The 21,775-nt window shown below is 41.5% G+C and overlaps 1 protein-coding gene across 2 annotated transcripts; it reads right to left on the bottom strand.

The window, feature by feature from the left end:
• Positions 1-3,953: 3,953 nt before the first annotated feature.
• zyx (zyxin) lies at positions 3,954-21,497 on the bottom strand. 2 transcript variants are annotated; one of them, XM_050047389.1, is made up of 10 exons: positions 21,240-21,497; positions 13,274-13,509; positions 11,340-11,599; positions 10,450-10,545; positions 9,039-9,605; positions 8,638-8,779; positions 7,746-7,915; positions 6,532-6,710; positions 5,951-6,071; positions 3,954-5,104 (listed from the first exon to the last, which is right to left on the bottom strand). In XM_050047389.1, exons 2-10 carry the CDS (start codon positions 13,494-13,496, stop codon positions 4,991-4,993), a joined length of 1,872 nt encoding a protein of 623 aa, XP_049903346.1. In that variant the 5' UTR covers positions 13,497-13,509; positions 21,240-21,497; the 3' UTR covers positions 3,954-4,990. The 2 variants fall into 2 exon arrangements, with proteins under 2 accessions (XP_049903346.1, XP_049903347.1); XM_050047390.1 differs by lacking the exon at positions 21,240-21,497 and adding an exon at positions 20,717-20,967.
• Positions 21,498-21,775: the final 278 nt, after the last annotated feature.

Below are 21,775 nucleotides of genomic sequence, written 5' to 3'. Positions count from 1 at the left end.
TTTCTCGTGTGATGTGACGTTCACGAACGAGCCGAGTCTTTGAACCGGCTCTTTGAAGTGAACGAGTGAACCGGCTCTTTAGAGTGAATGAGCCAGTTCCTAATTCACGTTGTGTTGATGACCCCCCTGGGTTAGAAACGAAAGGTAGGAAGCTAACCCACTATCAGCACTTGCTTGTATTGGCAGGCTTGTTGTTTATAAAGGGCGTTGCTATGGCTACACCAAACTTTATATGTGCAGGGTCTATTCTGGGTCAACGTTACAATATCCAGATCATGTGATGCGATAAATCAGCAATGTGATTCGTCGTTGAACCCACTAACACCCGCCCTCCACACACACACACACACACACACACACAGCAATAACCCCCCCCCCCCCCCAAAAAAAAACAAAACGAACGAACTGCATCTTTGAACTGGCTCTTCAAAGTGAACGAGAGCCAAAGAACCGGCTCTCACAAGTGAACGAGAAATCCCATCACTACCGTGGTGCCCTCTTCTCCAACTGTAGGTCTCCTCGGCGGTTGGGGAGGGGGGGTCAGTGCTGACAGACGGACGACAGGGGGCGGTAACACAACTTAACTGCAGAGACATGCAACAAGACGGCGCAGAAGAAGAAGGTCCAGGAAGTCAATAACAAGCTAAACACACAGGTGACAGGTATGTACTGTGATTTATGACAGTAAAATCAGTATCTAGTTAGCTTCAGCTTTGTCATGGACCCCTTATACACGACTGTATGATCTCAACCTTCACGTTTTTAAAGAGCCTTAATAAAACTCTGCTTTTTTTTGTTTTGTTTTAATTATAGCAGCTCTCTTATAAAAGCATAAAGTATGAAATGAATTGCAGAGTTTGTGTCCCTTAAAAATACTGAAAAATGTTGTTTTTTTATATATATATTTAGAAAGGCAGTTTAAGTTTGGACAGAAAAATAATCACGAGAACCTAACACTGACAGCACAGGAGAGGTCAGTTTTATTATTATTTATATTATTGAACTGTCTGTATGACAGTTTTATAGGGCTAAAATAAATGTTAGCTTCATCAACAAAGTAATCTACTACAGGGTCATGTCACGACTCCGGCTCCTATAACAAAAGCCCAAATGCTAAAAATATTGTAGGCCCACAAGTTTCTTCTCATATGGTGTTTCTTTGGTGTTGGCCTAACTGTAGGTAGGGGAAGCACAATATAAGGTGTCTGGTAGTGATGAACCTACAATTATAACCTGAATCTGCAGCTCTCTTTATCTTTACAGAGCTTTACAGTGAGCTTCAGCTCATTGTTTCACTGTCCAGCCCACAATTTTACTGTTTTGCTTTACTGTCTTTGCTCTAATGATGTGTTTTGCTCTAAAAACCTACTATTCACTACCTGCTCAGCAGCAAACAGCAGAACAACACAGTTAGGGACTAGCTGTTGCACATAGTGGAGTATTAAGCAGCTAAAGGGACAGATATTAAGTTAATATATGACTCACATTTATCAGGTGGACAAGATAGCAAACATAAGAATTAAGTCATATCAAGACAATTTATTTACTGAAAAGCAACAAATGCTAGACAAACAGAGAATATTAGACAATATGTAAACATGTTTTTAAAAACTGCACAGTCATAGTGTCTTTGCATATGACGTATGGTGCTCTGTCCAAACTGAAGGCAGCTGGAGGCAAAGTCTACCAACACTGCACCAATGCCTTTGATTTGCGCTGCTTACGGCCGTTCCAATCAATAAAACTTGAGATAAAACAAGAGCCAATTTATGACCCAAATACAGTAGGACGTAAAGGGGAGAAGTATTTGTAAAAAGTAACTGAGAAACAGCAGCAGATGTGGATCCAAAACCTCAGTCTTGGGTTTGGAAGAGCCCAGTCAGCTATTGTCAAACCTTAAAGCATGTTAAACACACCTCGAGTTGGATGCAATTACATCGAGCTGCGACAACTTCTCCAAGACCTCTGGGATCGATTAACTTCGTAACGTTAGGTTAGGTAGAAAACAGTAGCCAAAGTTAGCTAATGTTAGCTGGTAACATCAGCCTGACAACGGTGTCTCCATGCACACCTGGCCAAGAGCAAGATGGTAGTCGTTTCAGTCGTGGACCCAGATAACACAAAATAGATATAGTCCCCTTGACCCTACAACGCTTTCACTGGTTCACCGAGTAACATGAGTAACACAAGGTCTGGAGGCATGCACGTGCAGCGGGGGGAGTGGAAGGGGCTGGAGCACCTGCTGGAGAGGTGGTGGGGCCTTTTGCATCTCTATACCCTGGGGCCCACTGTCTTACAATCCGCCCATGGTTATTGTAAAAATTGTTGTGGTAAAAAGAAAGAGAAATAAAAAGTAATCATTAAATGGTTGCTGTTGGATAAAAACCTTTGATATCTTGAGTAAGTCCTTTAAAATATCTACCTAGCTAGCTAGATTTGTGAGGGACATATAAAAAGGGAACTCAACTGGGATAGTGTCAAAACCACATTAAAAAAAATGAATGTAATTACTTAAAATCCAGCATAACATCCCATAACAAATTATATAACAATCACAAGCTGTCCAACATTTATTAAATCTTTATAACCTTAACATTATTTACTTCAAAGTGCTGTCACTTTACTTTCCATTGTGGTTGCGCCCTCGGAAGTGATGTCACAGCCACAGAATCTCTATTTTTTAATCACGTACTTGCTTATGATGAGCTCAGTGTTGATTTTCAGTAATGAAAGTATCTACATGTAAAGATAAAAATGATGACGAGATGACAAGATTCACGATTGTCTCACTTGACCAGTTTTCATCCCAGGTGACAAATTAGACAGAAAACATTTGATATTCAGCATTTTATTTATTTGTTTATCTTTTGATACAGCCAAAGGGGGAGGGGTGGGGCTAAATAATGTTTTAAACATGTACACATTCACACATATCAAACAGGACTTTATAAAAAAAAAAAAGTTATATGAAAAGACAAGGCATCTGCAAGTTATACAATAGGACGTAACACAACAAAACGCCAGATAAATGCGACTGTGAAGGCATCATCATACGTATAATATCACGTACTGATGATGAAGGCGGGGCCACAGAGGTGGAGTCGTTGGTGCAAACAAAAGACATGATACTAGAAGAGATGCCACCACCACCTACACAAATAGCATGCAATGCTTAGTAACTATTGCCATGTTAGTCATTCTGGTGTTATACTGCACCAGGCTCAATGCAAGCACGAGTAACAACTGTTTTCTAATCGTGGAATGAATTTCTGTAGCTGCAAACCAGGCTCAATTCAAGAGTAACAATGGGAAACAACAGCGGAGAAAGGCACATCTCCAGGTTCAGAATGAAACCAAATTATTTGAAGCATTTATCAATGAAGTACAGTACAGTAAGATAAGAATAAAATAGTATATAACTGACATGAACAGAGTACAAAAGATGAATAATGGAAAGAATAGTGGTATTTAACATTAGGATCTATCAAGACCAAAGAACTGGGCTCAAACACAAAAAGGTGATATAAAACATACATGACAGTGAGAACACTGAATCTCATGTATCTGTTTTATTAACCTTAATCTTGCCAACAGCTTCATGAAAGTTGGTCACTATGTTTTAACATCTGTTACCTAAAACTCTAACGTCGCTACTGAGCTATTATCCTGCTGTTAGGACAGGTTATTTTAGCACTGGCACACATATAACCTTAATACTTAAAAAAAAATGGTCCATAAATTATATGTCAAAGCAAGGGATTCCAAGAAAATGTATATCAAAAGCTACTATTATGTTTCTAGATGGTGTCTACGAATACAAAATTGATCATGTGCGGGAGCTTTAGAGTCAAAATGACACTTAAAGGCTTTTTTATTTCACAATGGAACTGTGCAACGATCACATGATAGGTCCTGTTTTCAGCTATGCAGCTGACATTTATAACCACATGGGGTTTTCTTTTTTTTTTTTTAATGATGAGATCCCCAGAATGGAATCTGTGCTCGTCTGTTTGTTCGTAATTTGTGCATCCCAAAAGCATGCATCTAAAAATACACAGTTAAATCAGCTCTGAGCTACGTTTGAGAAGAAAACAGCTGATTTTTTTTTGTTCTAACCTCGCTCTTATACAGTCTGTATGGTTGAAGAAGAGAGAGCGACGAGACATTATTCAACGCATGCATGTAAATTATCAAATTCAAATCACAGAAAACTAAGAGCAACATTCACTGTTTTTATCTTTTTGCAGTCAACGTGTAGCCCTAGATGACTTTAAAATGCTGTGTCAGAGTAGATCGGCTGATATAAAGCACTTTCTAGGCAGGAAAGCATAATTAACCATGCTTGCAGGCACAACAACTGCCAAAGCGTTGAAGATATGCTCTACCAACAGCCAACTGGAGTGGTGAAATATGCAGAGTGGTCAAATGGGAGATTGTGGTACTCCTCACCCTGTGGTAACAACCTGTCTCAGTAACATCAGTGTAGTTACAATGCTCATAGGGAAAGAGACCAGACAGTGAAAGTCTTAAGATGGAAATATCTCAGTATATGTTGCTACTTACAATATTGAGGCAAGAGACAAAGAAAGGCAACTTTATATTCATCAGACTGCTCTTTTGACCAAACTGTTCTTGTGCAAGTTCTGCTGGAAATTTAGCGTAAACATAGAGTTGGCACAAAAAAATAAGTTGTAGTACACAGGGAGGGCTGGATGAGAGGTCAGAGAGTTCGGGATCGGGAATAAAAGATGAAGGAAGTTTATTTCAATGCAGTACATTACTTCTGCACTGAAGCGAAGTGAACAAGGACGAGGGGGATACTACACTGAGTCTGCATGCAAACATACCTTTTTCACACAGCACATTCATACTCACACCTGCGCACGTATACTGAATAAAGCCCTGTTGCAAAGGCAAAACGGCAGCTGAATGAATCCTGTGCTTTTGGATTTTGGTTCATAGTTAATCTGAGTCGCGCTGCTCCGGCCGATCACTGTGCAGCTTGCCTGGCTCGCTGGGTGTGGCACTTCATACACAGGATCTTACCATCCAAGGGATAGCAGCCATTTTCATCTGCTTCTATGGAGAGAGGGCGAGCACAATCCTACAGGACAATAGATAGATATTTATTAGTGTTTTGTTACTTTTTAGTGTTTATTTAAAGGAACAGTGTGTAAGATTTAAGGGGATTTAATGGCATCTAGCAGACAGGGTTGCAGATTGCAACCAGCTGAAACTTCTCCTGGTAAGAATTCCTTCAAAGTTCATTGTTCAGGAGGTTTTAACAGGAGCCAAATTATCTGCAGAGATCTCTTCCTCTCCAAAACAAACTGACCAGGTGATTAAAACCAGTAAAAACACCAAATAAAGTTTCATGTTACAAATCAGTGTTTCTCCTACTCTGTTCCACACATCACAGACAGGCTATAGCCCAGCACCCGCTAATGTGTGCTCACCTTGTTTCTCTAATAACTTAAGATCCAGACGCTTAAGAGGTTTTTACAGGGAGCTGGATTATCCGCAAACTTGTCTTCCTCTCCAAAACAAAAGGATCCAGTGATTTAAAGTGGTAAAAACGCTGAATAAAGCAGTGTCCTGTTACAAAAATCCATCTTTTTCCGACACTTTCATTGCAGAGGGGCTTATAACTGCGGTGGATACAGCAAAAAATATAAATGGGCCTGGTCTAGTGCCTGAGTTTGGTTTGTCCATTCTGGGCTACTATAGAAACCTGGCATTGCAATATGGTGATCTCTCCGTAGACGAGGACCCACTCCCTATGTAGATATGAACTGCTCATTTGAAAGGCACCAAAAACACAATGATTCTTATCTGTAAGTGATTGTACACTAAAGAAAACATCCATTTCTACCAATATATCCCTTAAAATCCTACACACAGCACCTTCCATACACCATGTGATGTGGATTTATTTGTTTAAATGTCTTACCTCGCAACGGTAACACTTGAGGTGGAAGTTCTTGTCGAGAGCCACCACTCTGACTGTCTCCTCGCTGCCCGGGGCTGGAATAATGGGCTCATTACAGCTCACACACAGAGGGGAGAAACGCCTGAAATAGAAAGGTTAGGAAAACCTGGCTGTTAGTTGATGGCCTTAAGCAAATTCTCACACATTCAGTTACAGTCAAGAAACACCAAAAAAGCAATGTATTCTAATAAAACCTAATCAGATTTGGTGCTTGTGGACCCCGCAGTAGAGAGGATTAAGTATTACTATTTTATCCACAGTTTAGCATGCTGTGTAAACTTATCAGTCCAAATCAAGTGAAGAAGAAGTGTTGTTTTCTCCTTCTTCCAGCAACACCACTCTTATCAGTAATCCTGATAGGTAGGATGAATGCGTCATGAAAATGGAAAATCCAAACAGCTAAAACTGATTGTCCTTGAAATACATGTTTGGGTGGCTGATGCTTCAATATGCTGAAAAACTGCACTGCAACCCAATCACTTCTCTTAAGAAAAGAGATGCAACATTTCCTTATCCTTGAGGAATTGACTGCCAGTAGCTACCTGTGGTAATCCTGGACACAGTAGGGGTTGTTGTTGTCATCAGTGATGAAGGGTGCCCCCTCGAGTGTGCAGGAACAAGTGCTGCAGCGGAAACACTGGGCGTGGAAACACTGGCCCACCGCCTTCAGCACGCGGTCTGTGATCCTCTCCCCACACCGGGAACACACTGCCAGGGAGTTCTGATGAGGAGCGGAAAGAACATGAGATGGAAATAAGAAACTAGTTAATAACCAGGAGGCACACAGAGATGATATATTCACTGTGTCAACATTGTTCAGCACATTCTTTACACATAGGGTATTCTCTGAACACTGCATACTATCAGTGTTTACTCATCAGTATGTAGGATGAAGTGTGCACTGTGTATGTTACAACATAGGAGTTCAAATCTGAAACTGTCGAAATGTGAGTTGTAGCTACACTGACAGTTAAAGAAGTATTTCACTGCTGGAAATATGGTCTTTTCATGAAACTGGGCTGCCTATGTAGTAGAAAGATGCAAATACTTTTTTAAATTAGTGCTACATGACCAGAGAAAACAGAGGAAAAGGGCAGTGGTATTCAGTTTTACTCAAAACTTAGAACTACTACAGTGCACTGTGCATCACCAGACTAATAGACGCTCCGGCTGGTGGGTGACATAATGCCAGTTGCTCATCTAAAAACAATATGGTGGGGGGTTTTTTCAGCCTCTTATTTCACAATACATGAAACAGTATGATGTCCACTTCCTGTTCACAATGTTATGTTTCTGCAGCCATTTTAGGTGAGAAAAAGGCAAAACAGGAACAGACTCTTGGTTTATATTTGATCAGCACTGCCTAGTTTTACAGTTTGACCTGAGTTTCATCCAAGTTTTAGAGAGGGAGAGAGACTTCTCTTTTTCTCAATCCGTTTCATACTCTTGGACTGTGATGGTCGCCATACTAAAATGAGGAAGTAAAATCTATAATTTAAGCAACAGCCCAGCGAAAATCTGCTGGATGATGCAATTTACACCAGGAAATGAGCAGGGAGATCTGGGCAGTGGCAAGATGGAGGGAAGTTTATCGCAGATCATTTACACATATTCCTGTGGTGGAGACAGTTGTTATGATACAAAGCTGAATGAAAAATTTTAAAGTATCCCTTTAAAATGATAAGACACTAAGGTGAGAGCTTTTGGTGTTTTGGTATGATCATGCAGTGTCCATTAGCTCCGTGTGTATCCTCACCATATAGCAGTCCTCACACTGAGGTGCTCCATCCCTGTCATAGAACTGCATGCCCTGCAGGGGGCGATGACAGCTCATGCAACAGAAGCAGTTGGAGTGGAAGAGTTTATCCATGGCCCTCACTGCTGGCTGAGTGCGGGACAGAGCCTCGCCACACTTCCCACAGACCTCTAAAATGGGAGGAGAGAACGAGGAAGATATACAAACAAGATTATCCACAAATAAATCCATCTTCTTACTCAACTTTGTTTGTGTGAACGAGTGTCATCCCCTAATCAATGAGTATTGTATTGAACAAAATGATTTCCACACATGATAAACCTTTAAACTTTTTTTTTGCAACATTAAGTTTCATAAAATACACACACCTTTTCTTTAGAGTATAATCACTTGAAAATAAGAATCGTTTCAGGTCCTATTCCACAGAATCCGCCATGTTGCACTGCTATGTTTCTACAGTAGCCCAGAACAGACAAACCAAACGCTGACTTTCGATAGGGCCATTCACGTTTTTACGTCAGCCACCATAATTAGCAGCCTCTCTGCACCAGGCCGAACAGCATCGGAAAAACACTGATTTGTAATGTGAAGCTGCTTTATTCAGTGTTTTCACTTGTTTCAATCACCAGGTCTGTTTGTTTTGGAGAGGAAGAGAGCTCTGTGGATAATCTGGCTCATGGTAAAAACCTCGTGAACAGTTCATGCTCGGCACATGAGAGAAGTTTCAACTGGTTGCACTGAGCAATCCTCACCGCTAGATGCCATTAACTCCAACACACTGTCTTTAAAATGCTTCTCACATCACATACCAATGACTCACAGCGATAAATTTCAATGTTAGTTTCACCATTATTTTACAGCTACCCCTCTGTTTATGCATGTGTGTATGTACCTGTAGGAGGGGAGGTGATGACAGGTGCGTGTGTGTCCATGTCTTTAATGAAGTCCTTGGTCATTCTCTCCAGCTCTTCCACTTCCCTCATATTCAGAGGAACGCCTCCACCTGGGATAGGAATGGGGCCAGGGGGAGAGGGCTGCATGCACATGTAAACACACAAAGCCATTAGCACATATGTATACATTATTTACAAAGCTTCATACAACAGACCGTAGAGAGCATTTTGTTATTTACGACTGAATGGTTTACCTCTGAAAACACGGTTAGTGTTGGTCCAGAGATGCATAGATCTGATCTGATGACTATGAACTAAATTATTTGTACTTCCTGTGTCTCCTTACTGAAGTAGATGCAATGCTAAGAGTTACTCTGAAGTAAAATATTCTGGAACATACCGTTGATGAAGGGGGACTTTTCATTGGTTGGTTAAAAGATGAGGGGGGAGATGTCATCATCTTGGTTTGAGGAGGAGGCACAGCAGCAGGAGGGTTTTGGTTTGCATTCATCTGACTGGCAAAGGGAGAACTCCTAATGTGATTAGAGGCCGGGGCAGCCGCCATATTGTTAGGTGGAGGAGGAGCTGCAGGAGGAGCTGCGGGAGGTGGAGGGAAGGTGGCAGAGGGAGGAGAAGGTTTTGGTGCAACAGCGATTGGGGCGGTGTTCTGGTTCAGGTTCTGGTTCAGTTTTTGTGCTAGAGACGACGACGATGTTGTTGGTCTCCCTCCGAAACCGGACTTGGGGGCCACAGCCGGGGCCTTATTAAACGGCTGAGCAGCAGAGTTTGGTGCAGCGTTGTGATTGGCTTGTCGGTTCGTTCTGGCTTTTAGTTCTTCTGCCCAGGGCGCCGGTGGCGGGCGGTCTCCCATCTCAGGGGGTGGGAGGAAGGAGAGAGCTGGTTTAGGAGCAGTTGGGGGAGGAGCTGAAGGCTTGGGTGCTGGTGCTGAAGAATACTGGCTCGGTAACTGTGGATAAAACGACGACATCAACAATAAAATCATCTCTTTACAGATTCTTTTACTTCATAACAAAGCACGCAGAAAAAGACATTCAGTGTAAGGTTAATCTATACATGCATTAAGCTTGTCCTGCAACATAAAACTTCTATTTACTATAAACAATGATTCAACGGAGGAAGTTCATTTCTAGTGTATAACCTTGGGAACTGAAATGCTGCGAGCAGACACTTTTATTATATCGAATGAGGTACTTTGATTAAAGTAAACATTGGAAGCGTTCCACAGTTTGAGCTTATCAGAAGTGCTTCATCTTTCTGACATTTATTTTGCAGTTTTGAGCCAACATTATTCTGCCATGATCCAGCACCTCCCAGTTGGATAAAAACACTCTCCATTTATGGCCCTCTCACTGGGTTTCTGGCAGCACACTCTGGCTTCATCACTCTCTCATGCTCTCCACTCAATTCTGTGTGCATCACTCCCTCTCTCCCTCTCCCTCCCTGCAAGTGTCTCCTCTCTCAGTGTGAATCACCCGCTACCTCACTTTTTGTCTTCTCTATCAGTCTGGTGTGCTGTATGCGCAGTTCACGAATCACTGAGCTTTCACCCTGAACAGATGAAGTGAGACTAGTGATACCAACCTGGCATCTCTTCAAACTATTTCCACTGACTTACCTACCTTTCTTTTTGTCTTTTCTTCCCTGTGTCTGACTCATTCTCATTTTCTACAGTGAAGCTCCTGTGAGTCAAAGTCTGCTGTCATTTCCCCTCTCATCTGCTCTTCAATCTTTCTGTATCCTTCTGTCTTATGTTTGTTACAGTGTGTTTTCCACCCCTCCATGCTTTGTACCTTAGGGTTGAAAGGTCCCCTGGTCTCCATCTCAGACAGCAAGTCAGTTAGAGAGTCAAGCTGTTGGTCGAAGCTAGTCTGCTTCTCCACCAGCCTCTGGGAGAGGAAGACAGAAGGGGAAACAGTCACAATGAGTATTTATTTATTCAGACAAATAAAGTGATCACAATGAAGCAAAGGACGATGAGGTCAGGATGAGCCGAGAATACAAAGACAGATGATGGTGAAAAATCATTAGTTATATTTACATATCCACTGAAAGAATGAATGATAAACAAACACACTTAATGAAGTGATTAACGACAACAATGAATAAATGAATACTATTTTAATTTCATTTCCCTAGTTGGATGAAAGAGAATACTAACTGTTCAATTATTACATTTTTGGATTCAGTGAATTGTTTGCAGAGAATCATTGCTGGTTTAAACATGAGATATACTTCTATTTTCATCCTGTCAAAGACTTTTTATACATATATATTTCTTTTAACAGCGGCCAACAACATCTAATTCCATACATTGGTGCTTTTATAGCCTGACAAACCAGCTGCAATTAAAGCAGTCTAACAATAAACAGCTCTACAATTAGCCTTTCATGCCATGTCTAAAAACTATTTCAGTTGCATAAATGGGCAATAATCCTCTTAGACGCATGAAACTGGGTGATTTACCCCAGACAAATGCTAATATAATTTGTGGGAAAATCTCAAAGACAGTATTTCCTGCCAACACTCCATGGACTCACTGTGGTTCCACAACAATGTCCTCCAGTGTCCTGCCTGATGATCAAATTATGCTAAAATGCAATTACATGCAGCAAAAAGAGGAAACATGCAGACAGGCGAAGCAACTTCAGCCTAATTTGGTGAAGATACCATCATGACTCACCTGTGGGTTTCCTGCAGCACTGGGAATACTGGTACCGGAGGCAGGGAGAGGTGGAGGGGGTGGGGGAGGAGGGGGAGACGGGCAGGGAGGCGGACAGGCGCTGTCCTCGGGGGGAGCTGGGAGGGGCAGGTCATCTGCAACTGGAGGTGGAGCAGGGAAGGTGGGAGGGGGGGCGTCAGAGGCGGAGGGTGTGGTTTGGCATTCGGGGGGAGGGGCTGGCAAATCATCATCCAGTGGAGGAGGAGGAGGGGGTGGGAAGTCTGGCAGAAATGAGGAGGGTTGATTGGTTAAAAGCTGTTTCTTAAACTCAGTTTGCACTAATCATCCAGTTTTCACTGTCAATCATTTGTCATATGTAGTGAGTGCTTTGACATCATATGTTTACAGCAATAAAAAACAAACAGGACAACATAATAAAGAGCAAAGCTATGGAGAGGATTTACAACTGCTTAACTTTACATGTCTACTGAGAATGAAAAAGCCTGTTTTACTCTGCCCGTTCAAGGTGGAAATGTCGTGCCATTATTCCGCCTCGCCATTTTTGCGGAAAGGGGGGACAGCTGTCTTGCTTTTAAGTCGACAGCGGAAGTGGTATCAGCACAAAATCGACGTCTGTGCAAAATGGATAGCCGGCAGGACGGGACCATGGACGGGATGGGTGTGACGTTTTGGTGATGTGCTATGTGCGAGACCCAGTGCCAGGAGATTTTTAAAACAAAAAACAAACAGCTGATAGCAGTTAGTAGCTAACTTTAAGTCGAATAACAGCAGCCGAAAATGTCTGCAACCTGGGGCTCACGATTAGGTGAGACAGAGTACGAAATCAGCCGCCACATAACTAAGACGGTAAATGATTGTTATTGCCATGTTATTGTTTAGAAAGCCCTACTGATGCATACGTTACATGCCACACTAGAGGCTGTTGCTGTGTAACGCATCAAGCTCATCAGTCCTCTTATGCTTCCGCAATGCCAGCATGCTATCTAAAACCACACACTGGGGAACCATTATGCTGCTGGTTCTGTGTAAAAAAAAAACCCCAACAAATTCAGCACAATGAAGGAACTATATTGCGGCTCTGTCGTGTGATCTCTGTGTAAAGAGGGCTAAAGGGTACAGCCCAGTCCTGCCACTATCTTGACGTATGTTTTCCTTTGTTAAATTCTTGTAAACAAAGAAAATGTCTGTTTAGTTTCAGTGTTTCTTACCAAACCACTGTGTGTATCCTTCAGGTCTCACAAATATGTTGAATGCATTTCCTCATTGATAAAATATTTGGAAATTACATTTTCAAAACATTTGAAACCTGCACTGTTGACATCTATTCTTACTTGCTGGCAGTCTTCACAGTCAGGTGCATTGTTACGCTTCTTTGCACGTACATGCCATCAAGCATCGTCCTGAACAGTGTGAAACCGGCAGCTGGAATGTGAGTGGCGTCACCCACATACTGTGAAGTGTCATGTATGTGCGCAATACAAACTAAACAGAGGCCCACTTGTGAAACATTACTCTAGCACTTATAATGATCATAAACTCCACAGAGAGGCTTTAACTTGGTGAGGTTGTCTGACTTTGTGCATGATTTAGATCAGCTCAGACATCTTTAAATTTGCAGTAGAGGTATAATTATGCACAACTCTAAAAGTAAAATCCCCCCAAAAGCAAAAGGTATGAGACTCTGTAACTATCAACATTTGACTGTAATATCTCAAAGGCAGGAATTACAGCACAGTGACGTTATGTCTTGTCTGCAACTTATTAAAACAACAGCACTGCACAACTGATGTTTTCTGCACTCATTGGTGGAGCTCTGCATGCTGTAGCATAAAAAGCAGCAGGGGGTGGGACAGGGTACAGCGGACTGACTGAGTGGATTCAACTTAAGATTGTCACAGAAATGGTTCACAAAATAGCATTAATAATGCATATACCATCACAGAGCGAAGGCGGCGGTGGGGGCAGGTCGCCCACTCGGCCAATCACGGCTGTGCCTACTGGTGTCGGTGATGGAGCCGAGGGAGGCGTTATACTTTTTGGCCGCGGTGGTGCCACAGAGGCAAACTTCTTTGGCTGGTTGTAGAAGGACGGGGTGGTGACTTTGAAGTTCAGAGAGGATGTCACCATGAATGGCTTGCTGCTGCTGGAGTCCTCCATTTTGTGTATTTATCTGAGGATGAACACAAGAAACGTTATGAACATCAGTTGGACACCGTACAGGAAAATATTAATACTTATATGAGAGGCTGTTTTTCTGAAATGGTATAATACAGGTTGCAGTGAGGTTCAAATAGCACCAGACTCAGAGGTCTTACTCTCTTACCCCACATGATGAAACCAACATTAATCAGCTGACTAAAGTCAAAGGGCTCGCATTCCTTGGCAGTGTAAGCATGTCGGGTCTTTTGCAGGAGGATTAGTGGTGATGACACATCAACAAAGCATTTGGCCCAACACAATTCCAAATTACAAAGTAATTGCAACCAGATTTTGGGTATGCAATGCCTTTACACTGAACAAGCGACAAAATTAACTACACCAAGAGTTTTAGAGTTCTGTTGACGGACAGTTATCCGTCACTACACAGCGAAAAGGAAACAGAGGGAAAAAAGGTGAGACAGCTGCAGGAACTACTAAAAAAATTTAATATGAAGGTAATGAATCTTTGGAGGAACATTTTTATTTTTGCTTTGTTAGGTTTCCAACTTTAAAATTGGCAATTGCTTCCTAACATTGCAGTTTCGATTGATTCAATCTGTGCATATTGTTTCTCATTTCCTGTTGGTACAAAACTTTAACTTCTTTTATACCAACTGCCAAAACAGTACGCTATGCAGATTGGTACCTATTGTATAGTTTATAACTGAGACACAGCTGTCTCGACCCCTACAGTCTTAGCAAAACTAATTAAAATAGAGGTTTATTGTGGCTTGCAGTGTCTCTTAAAATGTAGTTTGGACTGTGACTATTTCTGGATTTAGTGAAATTGCAGTAAAAGAAACAAAAAAACAACCACCACGAGGCATTCTGCAAATCCAGTGTTAGTCTTTAAACACAAAAGCTTTGGCAAATGGTCTACAGTGGAATGAGAGAAAAGTGTGTGAACATTTCCTCGGGCCATGTATACCGAGCAGACAAAGTGGCACTCCCAGATGCCAGACACAATTTACAATGTATAACACATGGCTGTTTACTGTGACATAAAACAAGACGAGAGCAAGTTTTGTAGGAGGGAGACCAGGGGACGATAGCAACTATCATAACATTTTCATGTGAGGTGCGTCAAAAAGAGGGAGAGCTCAAATATTTACCTCACACATGCTGGTGGTTAAACAAATGTTGATGTTACTTCAGTGTCTCTACCGAGATTCTTCGCAAAGTCTGAACACATTTCCCCCGAAGACCGGCGGCCCCCAAATATGAACTTTAGTCAAAAGCACGGTTGTTCTTTCTGACCTCCTCCACCAACACACACAATCACACACTGACGCACACATCTGCACACACACTGGCTGTCTTAGCTTACACTATGACACTGCTTAAGACTTTGGACTATTTATGCAGTCTTCAATAGGTTGTAAAAGATAAATGTCACGCAGCCACAACACACAACCTGTTAGAGAATGAGTAGGTGGAAAGAATTAGACAAATTGGAGTTAACATTTTCCACTGAACATCCAGTATGCAATTATCTCTTTGTTATGAGGCATTTATCCTCTACATCCTAATGAAGGTTGCATAGCATAGATGCCTCCATAAATGTCACAGATATGGAAAAGAAGAGTGTGGGATTGTTTTCTCAGTCATCTATAATTCAGAAGTACTTCAGTAAATGTCCATTCATTGTTTTGTCTACTCTACTAAGGCTACACTAATCATTTCCAAAAGAAAAGTATGCACAAGTCAAACTGAAAAACAGGTTAAGGTTGTATCAGTGCGTCTTGATATACCTCTCCTGAGTTAGCTTTAGTATTTCTCTCACAGGCTAGGGGTTGATGTGCATGGGTTTTCCTTGAAAACAGAAATAAACATCCTGGTATGTTAATAAGTATGTCGCCATGGTTTCTTCTCAACATTTCAGAAATATTATCCCCAAAATATCAAATACTTAAATAACTGTGACTAAAGAGTTTACCGGACCCTAAAAAGCCTTAAAAGGCATTGAATTCAATAATCTAAAAATAAGGTTTTAATTGGTATTAAAATGTCTTAAATCAATCTTTCAAAAGACTTGAAAATGTTAAGACATTGGCATCAGAAAATCTCAAAATAACATCTATTTTCTTTCATAATTAACTGAATGCTTCTTGGATTAACTTCACACAAATCTGGATAGTGGAACCAAAAACACTACTATTTTGTTTTCCTGCCAAGATGCTCAGATTGGAGGATCCACTATCTGCTGGCTGTCGCTGCACCCTGGACGACATGGGGAAGTACAAATTTAATGAGTATTGGCTATTTAACCAAGATTTTGTAGCATAGCTAATTCAGTACAAGGCAAGAAGGCTTGGTGTATTTTCTGCAAAAAGTTTTTCAAACTCTGCATGACGGGAATCAAGGCAGTGGAATCCCACATGCAGAATGAAAAACAAATTTGCCAAGAAAACTTGCTAAAAAAGGTCAGGTATTTCCCAGGTCTGTTCAGCCACCATCTCCACCTCCAAAAAAGTCATGTTTTATGTTACAATAAACATTTCATGCAAAAATTTCCCTCAACATAACTGATGTCAGTTCATGTTTTTTGTTTTTCTTCAGTTTTGGTTATTGTAAAATTGTCTTAAATTCCATTCCAAATGGCATTGAAAAAGTCTTTAAGAGTCTTAAATCTAACCCTGGACCAACTGTCTTTTCTTCCTTTCTTAAATTAGTGATTTTAAACTGGCTCCTTTTAGTTTAACTTACTATATTTTTGCCTTTGGAGTTGCAACACATATTTCCTGACACACATAATACTGTTAAGCAAACCTCTCCAAAAGCCACAAATCACTTTGTTTACACTGTGGGTTAAAATGTAGCTACATCAGTTGTTTACACCATTTAGATATAATTGAGTTTGCATTTGGGAAAACAACCTACCCCAGGAAGAGATCAAGCCTGACATAGCCTTGAAAACCATTATGCAGACTGGGCCTAGCTAACAGTAAAGGCTAAACTAACCAGGAAAGAGCTGAAGTGTTTCATCCTCATTCCACTTTGTTGGGACACACAGGCAACACTTCAAGTTCTGACAAGACAAAAACCCCTCAGAGCTCATGAAAGTATCTCTGGTGCTCGTGATATAATCACAAGTTTCTCTGCAGAGAAAGCAGCAAGGCCTTTTCTCTTCTGCTTTTTGAGTCAGCTTCCTTAAAATCAATATTTATAGATGTTGAACACTTTTAACCATATATGTCCTTTGGGCATGTGGAGGTGTCGACTCTTCCACTGTGTCATTCAATAGTCTAGACTTCCCATTATGAATCACTGATGTATTCAACCTGGGTACACAACACATTTGTTGGAATACTAATTTGTTGTGTATATGCATTTTTATCAGATCGCTCTATATGTGTATGTACAGTCTTTATGTATCAGATTGTATGTATTATCATGTAAATAGGTCATAAGTTTTAAACTAACACAAGTTCAGACCAATAGCTTTCTGCTCTGACTAGACAAAAATTTGATTTGAAGTATAATTCCTTCTGATACATCTCACTACAACAGCATTAATGATTGATCATAGGGTTCAGATTAGCTATGCCACCAGAAAACACAATTAGTTTTGACCATTTATCTAACGAAAAACATTACCACAATCAGTGAAAGTATCTCCAGGCATGAGATTTACTCTCAAATGTCAGTGTCCTTTCAGTACAGTTACAATCTTAGCTCCACTTCACTATCTCATGTAGTCTAAATAATTCAGAAAACTGCTGCATGAATCAATAGGGGAGATGGTGAGGCTCTAATAGAGATGCAAAGTGTTCTGGTTGCCAACTTTCTACAGGCACACAGGGAAATTTTGCAGAGCAGTTTACACCAATGGAAAAATAAAATAACAAAAGGAGAGTGCAAGAGAGAGAAAGGACAGATGTTTTTTCAGTCTTTTGAAAAACAGCTGGCATCTTATTAACATGATATCAATGCTTACTTCAAGTTGAACAGAGTGGCCACTTAATGCAAAACCAGATTGACTGGTTACAGTGAAGATAAAGCTCTTGGCTTTAAATAAGGCTGAAGTGCTCTAAACAGGGCACTTGGATTTATAATGGCTTTCTAAAAGGAGTGCTTGACAAGAAGGGTGGGTATAAACTGTGATTTAGTCTTTTCATTACAGCACTTTAGCTACCTTGCCTCTATACGAGACAATACGCAATAGTCCCCTCAATTATTCAACAGTGATAACTTGTGGTCAGGTTCCATCTGCTCCTTGATTCGATCCTGAGGGATTTAATAAGATGACATCAGCTCCACGCAGAGCTCCAGACATCCTACTCCAAATCTATCTTGAAACCTGATCCTTGAGATGAGAGAGACCCTCAACTGAGGAACATATTTGGCACTACAACTCAATGACATCACCTCTTTTTTTTTTTGCTTCTTTCCAAACAGCCTCTCTTTCCATATATCTTTGCTGCTTTGTTGAAGGATGGAGTGCTTGTCATAAGCTCTGGCTCACTCTCACAATCTGATGTACAGACGTGTGTTCTGAGGCAGACCACAACCATTTTTATCTCGTTTATTGTTGTGCTCTCCTCAACTTCTCATTCATCCCTCGCTCACTACTAACTGAATGACATCACTTGAAGCTGCATTTAATCATTTCTATGTTACAGCTGTGATGGAGGATGGCATTACGGAGCATTTAGATAGGGCCCCTGCATAAATCACACGCTGTCCTCTGCAGCTTTTGAACTTTGTGCAACCTCCACGTGGCTGGACAGCTTTTACAGGCTACAAAAATGGTACTCAATGCTGGTTTGGGTACTGCAGCACAGTTGGTTTTCATTCCACCTTATCAGGGACTGATTTACACATGCGACAGAGGGTAAATGTAATCAACCTTGAAGAATATGAAAAACAGCATGGTATTGGCACTAAACATGGTTGGAGAATCACTGCCTTACAGAACAGAGAGACCTCTTCAGGACTTGAAACAGGCCCTTGAGACTCAACATTATAAGTCCCATAGGGACTATGAAAAAGCGCAAATAAACAAAAATAAAACTGCACCTTTTGTAGCACACTTGTTGTTATCACTGTGTTTTGTCTTCGTGTTAATAAGTTTCACATGAACACCTTCTTTCTGAAGGCGACAGACTATGTGATGCAGTAGCTGTTATGGGGGAGTTTACCACACTTTTCCATGGCAAACTGTTTAACTCAGCAGTGGTTCATTACTTTGAGGTTAAAGAGGAACTACATTTGGTTTATAAACTGTGCTGCTACCTTTTAAAAGGTCATATATGGAGGTGTTGCAGCACGGTGCATAGATGAACTTCTTTTTGAGCACCAATGTGCTCACATATATTCAGTAAAAACATTTTTACTGTGGTTTTTCTACCAAAATTGATGTTCTTTTAACAACACAGATAGAGGTAAAGGTCCCACATTAGTATCAAGCTCATAACTGCACATAATAATAAATACAATAAAGCAATCAAACACAAACACAAAGTTAATTCCACATTTATAAAGGCAGTTACCCTAACAGTTACAGGAACCTAAATTCCTGAGAGTAACTAACTTTTTCCGCGTCTGGTTGGTCATTGTATCAGTGACTAGTGTGTTGTTGATGAAACTCTCTATTGTTCGCATGTTAATAGCACACCCAGTTTCTGGGAAAGCGTGTCTAGGCCGGGGGTCACTAATGCGGGGACAAACAACCCTTTTGAGTCCAATCTTACAGGTCACTGGACATGCATTGAGCACCAGTGCTGTGCTCCCTCTCAGACTACAGTTAGATGGCTGATTGAGCAGGCAACATTTCAAAACTGGTAATAACATCAGGCGATGGGCTCTGTGTCAAGCTCTCACCCGCACAACCTTATCCGCTTCCACAGATATTACAGTAGAGGGATTTAGGCTAAAGAAGAGTCACAAGATGGGTGGGAGACAAAATCAAAAGAGCTTCACATGCAGGGATTTAGCGCAAAGGGATGCCCTAAAATAGCCTGCCTGTCTTGCCTCTCAGAGGCTGCAATTAAAGACGATTCCTCGTCACCCCAGTCATCAAGGGTAGCATGCACTCATTCATAGATCATCTCCATTCACTGATTTCCATTTGCCTCAACAATTTACTGAGGCGTCACTGACCATAATCTGAGTCTTTTCAAACAGAAGCACCACACAAACCTCAGGCTAACCCAAGCTGGAGTCTTCTAGCTTTTAGTTATTCTTAAACACAGTTTACTATGGCCTTGGGCTGAGGCTTCCCTCCTATCTGGCTGATGAAAAGGCAAATCAGAGAGGCAAGGCACAGCTGTATGGCTAATACTGATAATGACAGGATTTTTATATTCACTAAAGCTGTGTAAGTGCTGTGCTAACATGGCCATGATCCCTCTGTATTCTCCCAACATGCCTCTTAATAGTGCACTGAGCTGTGGCAGATCTGGTCGCATCCTTTCATTCATGATATGAGACACAACTAGGTTATGAATATAGGCCATTCAGTGATAAAGACGTGTAACTGTTAGGCGTCCTCAATATGGGCACAACAGAGCAGTAATCATGTGCCACCTAATCACTTGGCTATATCAATAATAAGTTACACATACTGCACCATGGTGCTCCACCCACCTCGGCACCCCATTGATTAGATAGCGTTAGCCAACTGTTAGCCTTTGACAGCTGACATCAATGGGGGAGCGGTCACAAACACAGCGAATGGAGACAGACAGCTAGGTTAATAAATAATAAATAATAATTAATAATTCACTATCTAGCAATGTACAGAGTGCGGAAAAAATGAAGGTTGCTAGCTAGACGTTGGCTAATTTAGCTAGGTGGCTAAGAGGGAAAATCAGTTCTACGTTGATGTTAACATTCCAGCAGTAACCGTTGGACGCTCGTGACGTTAGAAACGTTAGCGTGTCTCAGTCGGGTTGATTCAGGTAACGCTCATATGATTTACCGTCATTTCTTCGACACACATTAACACAGAAATTAAACCCTCTGACGATTTAATGGCATCTGACACTCACCCGCGACTCTGACGAGCCACCTTGTGTGATAAACATGAACGTAAGCTCTGTGGCTTATCATCAATCACATCAACAGTAAGGTTAGCTAGCTTCACTCGCGCACACCCCTAACCTACCTCTCCTAACGTTACAACCCTTGGGTCAGTTTGTATCGGTGGGTAACACCGCCCCATTTTTTCTTCTTACCTCATATGGCAAAGCAGACGGCTTCTCTTAACTGTGCTGTCATCAAGTTTAATATTCCTGCTACTCTCTGTAGTGCATAAAGGCTTCCAGCTGCGTTGCTAGCTTGCTAGCTTTGTCAACTTTTTGGCTGACTTCCTGTTGGAGCTTCCGCATAGCCCATTCCTTATCGTCGGTGTCCATCAGCTGGTGTAGCAACCTACTGTACGTTGCTCACCATACAGCCAGGGAAACAACAGGCCACCACCCACCCAGAGGTAGCTTTCAATTAAACCCTTCAGTAGTTTTAAAATGATATATAAAACACAGCTTTATGACAGATCCATAGAAGTTGTCACGTCACAATGATACCATTCCCTGAGGTGTAAACAGCAACCCTCATTGAGTTTCTGTAAATCTGTGCTATCATTGAAACCTGACAATAGACTTTACCTTATTAGGTAACCTGGGGCAGTCTGACCCCCCAAAAAGTGAGACATGCCATCGTCTCCTGCTATCTTGATTCACAGCAAATACAGTTACTTACCCTGTTAATACAACTGCAGTGTGTGTCTCCTTTTCTCCTTGTTCCCTTCCCCTCTTTCTTTTGTTCTTCTTTTTCTCTTGGTCCAGGCTGAGTAACAGTTGACTGTAATGGTAACTTCTGTTTCTCTCTTCCCCTCTCCAGCTATTAGACCCTCCCCCTGTGCTTTTCAGCCTGGAAAAGGAATGACACCATCCTTCCAAACAAGTTCTCTCTCGTTTTACTTTGGCTCAGGAGTTGTGTATTACTATGTAAACAGCACCTCTCTCTCTCTCTCTCTCTCTCTCTCTCGCTCACTCTCTCTCTCTCTCTCTCTCTCTCCCCTGTGTGTGTGTGTGTGTGTGTGTGTGCACACTTAAACTGTCCAGTCAGACCCCTCCTCCTCCCCGCTCTCTTTTCTCTCTGGATTCTTGCAGCATTCTTCATTCAATGACATCAACCCTGTTGCCTCTCCTTGTAAGGTCAGACCGAGGGAATGAGGGAGCGAGAGGGAGGGAGAGATAATGGGGCTAGAGGCTTGATTAGATACAGACACTAAA

The sequence above is a fragment of the Epinephelus moara genome, chromosome 6, assembly GCF_006386435.1.
Source record: "Epinephelus moara isolate mb chromosome 6, YSFRI_EMoa_1.0, whole genome shotgun sequence".
Lineage (NCBI taxonomy): Eukaryota > Metazoa > Chordata > Actinopteri > Perciformes > Serranidae > Epinephelus > Epinephelus moara.
Note: the sequence above shows the minus strand (reverse complement) of the source record. Positions and strands in the feature narration are given on the sequence as shown.